This window comes from Miscanthus floridulus, chromosome 2 (assembly GCF_019320115.1).
Source record: "Miscanthus floridulus cultivar M001 chromosome 2, ASM1932011v1, whole genome shotgun sequence".
Taxonomy (NCBI): Eukaryota; Viridiplantae; Streptophyta; class Magnoliopsida; order Poales; family Poaceae; genus Miscanthus; species Miscanthus floridulus.
The window spans coordinates 168,825,616-168,835,126 of NC_089581.1; the positions used below are offsets into that span (position 1 = coordinate 168,825,616).

At 53.0% G+C, this 9,511-nt stretch overlaps 2 protein-coding genes across 2 annotated transcripts; one reads left to right on the forward strand and one right to left on the reverse strand.

Annotated features, from left to right (window-relative positions):
- Positions 1-268: 268 nt before the first annotated feature.
- LOC136535643 (sucrose transport protein SUT1-like) lies at positions 269-5,789 on the forward strand. The gene is made up of 12 exons (XM_066527979.1): positions 269-798; positions 2,996-3,061; positions 3,174-3,272; positions 3,399-3,463; positions 3,575-3,659; positions 3,747-3,780; positions 3,914-4,013; positions 4,118-4,193; positions 4,282-4,476; positions 4,587-4,730; positions 4,835-5,068; positions 5,158-5,789. Exons 1-12 carry the CDS (start codon positions 610-612, stop codon positions 5,434-5,436), a joined length of 1,566 nt encoding a protein of 521 aa, XP_066384076.1. The 5' UTR covers positions 269-609; the 3' UTR covers positions 5,437-5,789.
- On the reverse strand, positions 5,661-8,173 carry LOC136535644 (uncharacterized protein At3g28850-like). The gene has a single exon (XM_066527980.1). It carries the CDS (start codon positions 7,447-7,449, stop codon positions 6,430-6,432), a length of 1,020 nt encoding a protein of 339 aa, XP_066384077.1. The 5' UTR covers positions 7,450-8,173; the 3' UTR covers positions 5,661-6,429.
- Positions 8,174-9,511: the final 1,338 nt, after the last annotated feature.

Below are 9,511 nucleotides of genomic sequence, written 5' to 3' on the forward strand. Positions count from 1 at the left end.
TTTTTTCGTCTACATTTAGTACTCTATACATGTGTCGAAACATACTTTTTTTTACTGTAGGTGGAAAAAAAATTGGAAACTAAACCGGGCCTAATTGTGCCCTGGTAGGATGGCGGAACGAGTGGCCGCATCCGCCCGCGGGCTCGCATCGCATCGCGTAGCTAGCGTCGTCCGCGCACGCCAGGCCGCGGGCCGGGCAGGGCCGGGGGTCGTCGCGCGCCACAGGCAACGCGCCACGGCCTTTAAATGCCTCTCCATCTCCCCCGCTCCACACCCACACCTCACCTCACCTCACCTCACGTCTCCTCACTCCACGCGCGCTCTCAGCGCACCTCGCTCTCCTCCTCCCCCACACCCACACCCACACCCTCTCGCTCGCCCTTTCCATTTTCGTCTGTCTGTCTCCCGAGTGCCCTGCGCCTCCCAAAGCTCTTGTTCCTTGCTCCTCCTGCGCTGGTTAATCCGATCCCTTGGAATTCACAATCTCTCTCGCGCGCGGGCGCCTGATCGATCGACCGGTTCCGTCCGTCGATCCTAGCCAGCAGGGCGATCGCCTAGCTCGGTGGTTGTTGCACCGACCGAGGTCCCGCACGTGTGCTCGCGCCCGCCATGGCTCGCGGCGACGGTGAGCTGGAGCTGTCGGTGGGGGTCCGCGGCGCCGGCGGTGGCGCCGGTGCGGCTGCGGCGGACCACGTTGCGCCGACCAGCCTCGGCAGGCTCATCCTCGCCGGCATGGTCGCCGGCGGCGTGCAGTACGGCTGGGCGCTGCAGCTCTCCCTCCTGACGCCCTACGTGCAGGTATAGACGTCGTACCTACATATCCTTCGTCACCACCACCATCATGCGCATGCGTGTGCATGTACGAGATCAAATAAAAATGAATATATTATATATGTTGCCGTACGTGCGCCGCGCTCCCTCGTCCGTGTACGTACGTGCGCCAACGCTTGCTGCGCACCCGAACACGCCCGCGTATTTACGTACGTATTTACGTACAGTTTTGCTTGTGAATGAATTACATATACCACCGCGATCATGATGCGTGTTTTCAACCATTTTTTTAAACCTAATAAGGTCCAATACATATGTAATCTAGTAGTAGTTTGAATTTGAAAAAGGCATAGTAGCTTTTCGACGACCCGTAATGTAATGGATGTTTCAAGTTGTCTTTGTCTCGTCAAACTCACGGGGAAAAAGTAGACTAGTACGTTCGCCGAGAATAAGAATCGTCAGCACGTACATGTGTGGCCAAACTTGCCGCTGATAGCTACGTAGCACACTTTGTTTCATTCTACTTCATTGATGTGGGTGGTTTTGTTTAGATTATATTGGAAGAGTCCAGCTCGATGGATCCTTCACGATTGGTCATGCATCTCCTAGCCACAAATTAATTGTCCTCTGCCAAAAACTAAACCAAAATCCTGCTTCCCTTATTTCCTGCTCCGCCACCCAATATATGTGTTTTGCCTATTTTTCCTCTACACCAGTTACTGCCACCAATACGTAGAGTCTGAACGTACCTCGAGCTCGCTTGATGGTTTCTATAAGCCAGCTGATGCTGTTTTGTTGTAAGAGAAAAACACTGCATCATAAGCGAACAGGGTTAGCCTCCTACTCGGAGCAGGAGTATTGTTCTGACGTGCCGGTGTATATGGCAGTATTAATACTCCTGTTGACTGCTGTACTTCATCTGACACCTCGTATGTGCCAGTAGCTAGGAGTACTCCTCACAGTTCCTATGAGGTGACCGAAGCAGAATAGCAGATAGCCTTCCCGAAAAGACGCAGGAAGGAAGACGGTGCCTGCCTGCATGGTCGTTTGGTGTCTCTCTCGTCAAATGAATTCTCTGTCCAGCCCAGAAGTTCCAGAAGCATACAACCCGTCCGGCGGCCGGATAAGGAAACCTGTCCACCATAGCCGACCATTGTCCCGCCGTCCAAAGCTCCGAAACAAAGACCACAAGTTATGTATGGCCCTCCCTAACAAACTGCAACCTTCCATACTTTCCTTGTTAACATAACAAGAAGAAGAAGAATAAAAGCTCTAGGTCCATCATGTCGGATTTGAAATGTTTCAGAGCCAAGAACATAATAGAAAAAAGATGTTCTAGAAAGCCGAACACATTTTTTTTGCCATGTGAACAACCAAAAATGTGGATGAAGTTAAGTTAAGTTTTACTTCAATCCAATTGCATAGAAAAGCGACAGTTTTTAGATCCTAATCTTTTAGCGGATAATAAACATGTTGTTATATGTGGTAAGGAACAAAACTCAACTACTGCCCCTGCACGCTGAAAAATGCCTTCTATATATCCATGCCTTCCATATGGCAAACAAAATTTAAGTGTTCTACTAGAGCTTCCATTGATTGTCCGAAAACAAATTGTTTATTGACCGTCCACACAGAGAAAAAGGAAAACTTTCATTATTGCCCGAATAGAATATTTATATCCGTGCCTATTCGGCGAGCACTTTGGATAAAGTTTATGCTGCCTGCCGTAGTGCATAGGGCATAGCCTTGTTGAGCCAAGTGCCATCGAGCCGGTTGGTGCCTGTGCAGGCGTATCTGACAGGTTTGATTTGGCACGTTGCCTAACCGCACCCTGCAACCTGAATGGCCAGATTAAAAGAGAGAGGAACCTGCTTTAGTTTCAGTCCAGATATATTCCCTTTCCTCTCTATTTGTTTTTCATTAAAAAAAAAAGAGATATGGTCCGGTCTCAAGTACCTCGACAAGTCAGCATGCACATGCACAGTCCAACTAATAAAATAGTGTTTCATGACAACATAACTGAACCGTGGAAGAAATAGAGTTTCAGAACTACTGGCTGATTTCTCTGAATAAACAGTTACAAGTACTACTTCCCTTTGCAGTGCTAAACAGACTGAATTAGTTGGTCTGAAGTTAAACTGTATGAATGAACAACTAGTTACATGCCCATCCTATATATGAACAGTTCATGTCTGATGTCTGAATTTTACCTATATCTGTGCAGACTCTGGGGCTTTCACATGCCCTCACTTCATTCATGTGGCTATGCGGTCCTATTGCTGGCTTAGTGGTAAGCACGGGAACCAATCGGTTCTATTCTAATACAGCATCCGCACTTGCCGTTATTTTTCACCAGCATTACTGTGGTACTTATCCATGGATTCCCTCCTTCTACCCTGCAGGTTCAACCGTTGGTTGGCCTGTACAGTGATAGGTGTACAGCAAGATGGGGAAGACGGAGGCCATTTATCCTGACAGGATGTATGCTCATCTGCCTTGCTGTGAGAACCTCTGAACCTTACACTCTCTCTTTTCCTAAAAGTTGGAACTGCAGCTATAGTCACAGCTGTTCCCTGTTTTTTGCTCTTAACGTTCCCGATTAATGGTTTCCAGTTCACGCTGTGTAGGTCATTGTTGTTGGCTTTTCGTCAGACATCGGAGCTGCTCTAGGGGACACAAAGGAACATTGCAGGTAAACAAACTGCTTTGCTCTGGCGGCTACTGCTGCATAGTAGTATATCTTTACCTTTTGCTTTGTATCAGTATCATTAGCAACTGATCTGACACTTGATGTGCAATACAGTCTCTATCATGGTCCTCGCTGGCACGCTGCAATTGTATATGTTATGGGGTTTTGGCTCCTTGACTTTTCCAACAATACTGTGCAAGTGAGTGCATTTCTATCAATAATTCAGATTAAGCAGTTTGGAAAGCACACTATTGTAAATCTGAGACATTTTCCATCCAACTGTTAGGGTCCAGCGCGTGCTATGATGGCTGATTTGTGTGGTAACTTTCTCGCTAATTCATTTCAGAGATTTTTTAACAGTTTGTTTATTAGCCAGTGCTAGTACTTGTTGTGACATAACACAATAAGTGGACTTTGTGACCTGATTTGTAATTACTTTTCTTTGCTCAACAGGTCATCACGGGCCTAGTGCAGCTAACTCAATCTTCTGTTCTTGGATGGCGCTGGGAAACATCCTAGGCTATTCCTCTGGTTCCACAAACAATTGGCACAAGTAAGTCCACCACTCCTACATAAACTTTATCTGATTTTGTATTCTGAACATTGGTTTACTGAAAAATGTGCATTCTGAATTATTACTGATATCATCACATACAGGTGGTTTCCTTTCCTCAAAACAAATGCCTGTTGTGAGGCCTGTGCAAACCTGAAAGGTGCATTTCTGGTGGCTGTGGTAAGTTTTACCATTCCTTCAAAACATTCGTGCAATATTTTTCTTTTCCCATGCCGCAAATAGAGACACATTTTATGTCTTTCAACAGGTGTTCCTAGTCATATGCTTGGCTGTAACCCTGATCTTCGCCAAGGAAGTACCATACAGAGGAAACGAGAACCTCCCAACAAAAGCAAACGGCGAGGTTGAAGCTGAGCCTACCGGGCCACTTGCACTGTTGAAGGGCTTCAAGAATTTGCCCCCCGGGATGCCGTCCGTGCTTCTCGTAACTGGTCTCACCTGGGTATGCCATTGCCATACAGAGCTATCTAGTCACTGGTTTCAGAGTGTTTTTGAATGGATCAAACGGCCATGGCAAACTGTGTACTGACGCTTGATCCATTGTCCTTGCAGCTCTCGTGGTTCCCGTTCATCCTCTACGACACCGACTGGATGGGCCGTGAAATCTACCACGGCGACCCAAAGGGCACCAATGCTCAGATCTCGGCATTCAACGAAGGTGTCAGAGTAGGCGCATTCGGGCTGCTACTCAACTCGGTAAGTTTCAGTCTCACTTCATTCATTTCCAGACGGCAGACGTTGCAAATTCTGTCCTGCAGTAGTAATAGATAGCTGACCACGAGGCTGGTGGTTACGTGCAGATTATTCTAGGATTCAGCTCGTTCCTGATAGAGCCCATGTGCCGGAAGGTCGGGCCGAGGGTGGTGTGGGTGACGAGCAACTTCATGGTGTGCGTCGCCATGGCAGCCACCGCGCTGATCAGCTTCTGGTCGCTCAAGGACTACCACGGATACGTGCAGGACGCCATCACCGCGAGCACGAGCATCAAGGCCGTGTGCCTCGTCCTCTTCGCCTTCCTGGGTGTCCCTCTCGCCGTAAGCACGTCGCCTCGCCATCAGATGCATGCCACGCCACGCCACTGGACTGGGTGTCCTGATCGATCGATCTCTTTTTTGCAATGCAGATCCTGTACAGCGTCCCGTTCGCGGTGACGGCGCAGCTAGCGGCCTCCAAGGGCGGCGGGCAGGGGCTGTGCACCGGCGTCCTCAACATCTCCATCGTTATCCCCCAGGTGATCATCGCGCTGGGCGCCGGCCCGTGGGACGCGCTGTTCGGGAAGGGCAACATCCCGGCGTTCGGCGTGGCCTCGGGGTTCGCCCTCATCGGCGGCGTCGTGGGCGTGTTCCTGCTGCCCAAGATCTCCAAGCGCCAGTTCAGAGCCGTCAGCGCGGGCGGCCACTGATCGAGCCCGGGCCGGCCGCCGGAGCACGGCACGGCGACACAACCCAACCCAACCGTGCAAGAGCTGTTGTATGTTGAAAGTTGAACAGAATAAGAAGTAGGCGAAACGAGAAACCATTGTGTGCTTTTGTTGTGTGTGGTCGATAGGCGTGGCGAGGTGGAGGTGAAGGTGAGCATCCAGCACCAGCTGGTACCAAGGTCAGGTCTCTGTGCTAGTGCTATTAGCTAGTGTAAGGAGCGAGTAGGTCAAGTCAAGGCTGGTGCGTTGTGAGTGCTCCTGTTTGTGTCACTGTCCTGCGTGTAGCTACAGCAGACCGATCATCAGGGGGAAAAACAAAAGGATTATTCGATCAATCAATGTGCAGTGTAGTACAACTAGACGATCGATGATGTTGATGATTGGTCTAGAGCTAGAGGCCTACTACTACTCCTACTGTGTATTGTCCGCCGTTTGAGATTTCTGGTCCCAGCAATGCAACCACCTTGTTTTACTCCAATTGTCCCGTTCCAGCGCCTCGCTTTTGCTCTGTCGCATGCCAAAACGCGCCGGCGCCGGCTTTGAATCGCCTCCCAACTGCTCCAACCTGGCAACACAGCCCACGGCCACCGTTCGTGTCGCGGGCAAAAACCAAAAGGAGGAACGCGTCCAGGGCGAAGCAGTCCACTGCCGCTGTGGCCGGCAAAAGATCTGGTTGGTTCGATATTGGACTATTTGGACTAGAAGGAGTAGATAGAGAACTTGGTTCCTCTGGAAACACCAATGGAGCACTGACATCTCTTAACATGCAATGCAATCCAGAAATCGGATCCAGACACAGACAGCACGATCGCCGCGCGCCGTTGATCACGCACGCAAGATTACTGAAGATCATCCACAAAACCCCGGGGGCTATAGCGTGCACCACACCCAATTGGTGCACTCAGGGGAGGGGGAAAAATTGTTCACGTCACGTCGCGTCGCGTATCCAGCTCCGCGGACGTCTCGGCTCAGCACTCAGCAGCCGCACACGGGGCACCTCACGATGCCGTTTTCGTTGCACTCAGTGCACCGCCGGAACCCGGCCCCGGCGCCGGCGCCGCATTCGTCGCCTTCCTCCTCCGGCTCGTCTTCGTCGTCCACGTACACCTTGCAGCTGCCCGAGCAGACCTCGCAGAGCACGAACCGCACGTCCCCGCAGGCCTCGCACGCGCCGGCCTCGCCGTGGGCGCCGGCCGCCGCGGCGCTCTCGCACCCGGCGAGCCTCGCCGCGAGCTCCCCGGCCTCGTGCAGCCGCTTCAGCTCCTCGGCGTTGCCCACGAGCTCCCCGTCCACGAACAGGCTGGGGAGGACGGCGGGCGCGGCGGGCGCCCAGCACTTGGCGATCGCGCCACCGCCGAGGCCGAGGAGGCCGCGGAACTCGTCCCGGAATCCGCGGTGCATGGACACGTCGCGCTCGTCGAGGCGCACGCCGTAGCCCTTGAGGATGGCGCGCGCGAGGCAGCAGTCCTCGTACGTGGCGCGCACGCCGCGCAGCGACGTAAAGTAGAGCACCGCCCTCCGCGGCTTTGCCGGCGCCGGCGCCTTCCCCTCCTCGCCGCCGTTCGTCAGGGCGGCGTCGGGGCGAGGCATCGGCAGCGGCGTCACCTTGGCGGACGCCGTGAGCTCCTGCGGCACCGTGGCGACCGGGAACGAGAAGGAGTGGCGCCCGAACGGCGCGGCCAGCAGCGGCGAGTGGTCCTCGAGGCCGGCCATGAGCGCCCACGCGTCGATGTCCTCCGGCTCGTTGGGCGGCGTCATGGTGGGCGTGCGCGGCGCCAGCCTCGTGGGCGCGCGCGCCGCCGCGGGCTCCGGAGCCCGCGGCATGGCCTTGTCCAGCTCCAGGGAGCCGAGCGTGGACGACGTGAGCCGCACCACGTGGACTCCGACGTCGCTGGGGCAACGAGCCGGGAACGACTGGCTGCGCGGCAGCGCCCCCAGCGGCGACGGGCAGTATCGGAGGTCGTGACGGGCCTGCCTTGAGGTGGTGCACCCCATGGCGCAAATGAACACGGCCAAAACGCCAAGTGGACAACGGCAGTGTCTGGCTGACTGGCTGGTAATCTGAAGGAGCTAGTTCAACTTCAGGGTGTCAATGTGATCAAGCAGCCAGAAGCAGACTGTTGAGGAGTTCTACTAACTTCTAAGCAGTGGATGGATGAGCTGGAGACTGATCTTTAGGGATCGGAGTTTCTGGGGTTTAGGATCTTTATAGTACTCTGCCATTGGGGATATAAAACTAGCAGTGGGATTAGGACTTGATAAGTGCTGAGATTTACTATAAGGGCATGAAATGGTCTGTCCAATGCAGTGATTGGCCTAAAAAGAATAACAGTATTTGGAGGTGCTGGGCATTCTCTTTTCCTGAAGATAATTGGTTTTGGAACATTCAGACTTGGGAGTCTGAACTTTTGGAGGGAAGTTTCAAATGGTGATCTGCCATGTGTTTTTTTTTCCATCGAAGCGTCAGCTATGTGTTTTTTAGTTGGAGAATGGCCCTCATTTTGTTTGTTTATACTCTATATTCATAGCAGCTAGTGAATTTAACCTTGGTTTAGGGCCGTGCTAGTCAAACAATCATTGATTTTTCTCCCTTTCGCGCTGCTTTTCCTGTACGCATCTCCGCTGCCCTTGATTCGAGGACCCTGTTCACAGGGGACAGGGCTCTGGCTTTGGAGCCTCTCTTTTGTAGCACTTGCACGTAGTTACATATACGCGTGCAGCTGTGGGTGCAGGGAAAAAATATCAGGAGAATTTGGACAAGTAGCTATGGTTCATTCCAAAATCTCATTTCAAATTACTACTACCTACGTTCCAAAGACAACGGTAATGCTACCATTAAAACGTCTGGAAGGTCGAACGTCTCGCTCCACTCACTGCTGCTAGCGCTACTCGCCTAAAAAAACATGCCTCGCCTAACAAAATCAACTCCCGCACGCCTCGCGTTCCCCCTCACCGGGAGCCTCCAACGCCTGCAGATCCCGCGGCCCTCTCCCCCACCCCGACGAGATCTATGGAGCAGGAGCAAGATCCATGGAGGTGGCACGACGGTGTTCCAGGGGAGTGGGCGGCTCTCCTCCACCCCGGCGCGGCGCCGTCCCCACTCCCGGCGGCGCTCTCTCTCACCCCGGCGACCAAGCTCCCCCACCCCGGTGGCCATGGCGCTCCTCCCCCCATCCCTCACCGTCGCCGTCGAGCCAAGCTCGATACTGGTGGCGTCGGTGCTCGTGCGCCACCGCTCGCCTCTGGCTCCGACCCCGACGGCTGGAATCAATCGGCCTAGGCTTTCCCTCCCCATGTTGCAAATGTATGTTTTAGATGTTTCAGTCTTCTCAAAGGTATGTTACAGTTGTGTTTTTATGGATGTTACAAAAGTAGATCTGAAGTTGTCGGTGTTTCGGACCGGCGGGCCCTCAACCAACTAGTGAAAATGTACTGCGTGCCCCTAATCCTAGATGGTGATACAAAGAGACACAAGGTTTATATAGGTTCGGGCAATGGGTGCCCTACGTCCAGTCTAAGGGATCGATCTTGTATTCCTTGCACCGAAATGCTCGTAGTAGGGGGTTACAAGCAGGGCGAGAGAGGGAGCTAGTCCCAGGTCTCTACGTGAAGCGGTGTAGATTGCTTGAGATGTTGATCTCAGGCAGCGGGGAAGCGTGCGCGTTACAGAGGGTCGAGCTTGTGTTCGTCTATCTCTTGAACTCGTCTATGCCTGAGTGTGTATGAGCGTGAGAGTAAGTCTTTCCCCTCTAGAAACGGCCCCGGTCTCTCCCTTTTATAGTCGAAGGGGGTCAGGGGTGATACATGTGTTTGCTACGTGGCGTCGTGCGAACAGAGGCGGTGTGTCCGAGCCCTGTTGCCTGTCACTGCGGTGGCATGGTTGACGGAGTGGTTATGTCCTTAATGTGCTAGAGCAACGCGCCGGTCACATCCGATCTTGTGCGACGTAGGGGCTCCAGTGTTAGCTTGACGTAGGGCATGGCGGGCGACGTGCCGGTTGCTGTGTGTTGACAGTGTGAAGAGCTGAGGCTCAGCTGGTGCCGAGGCTGATCCATCG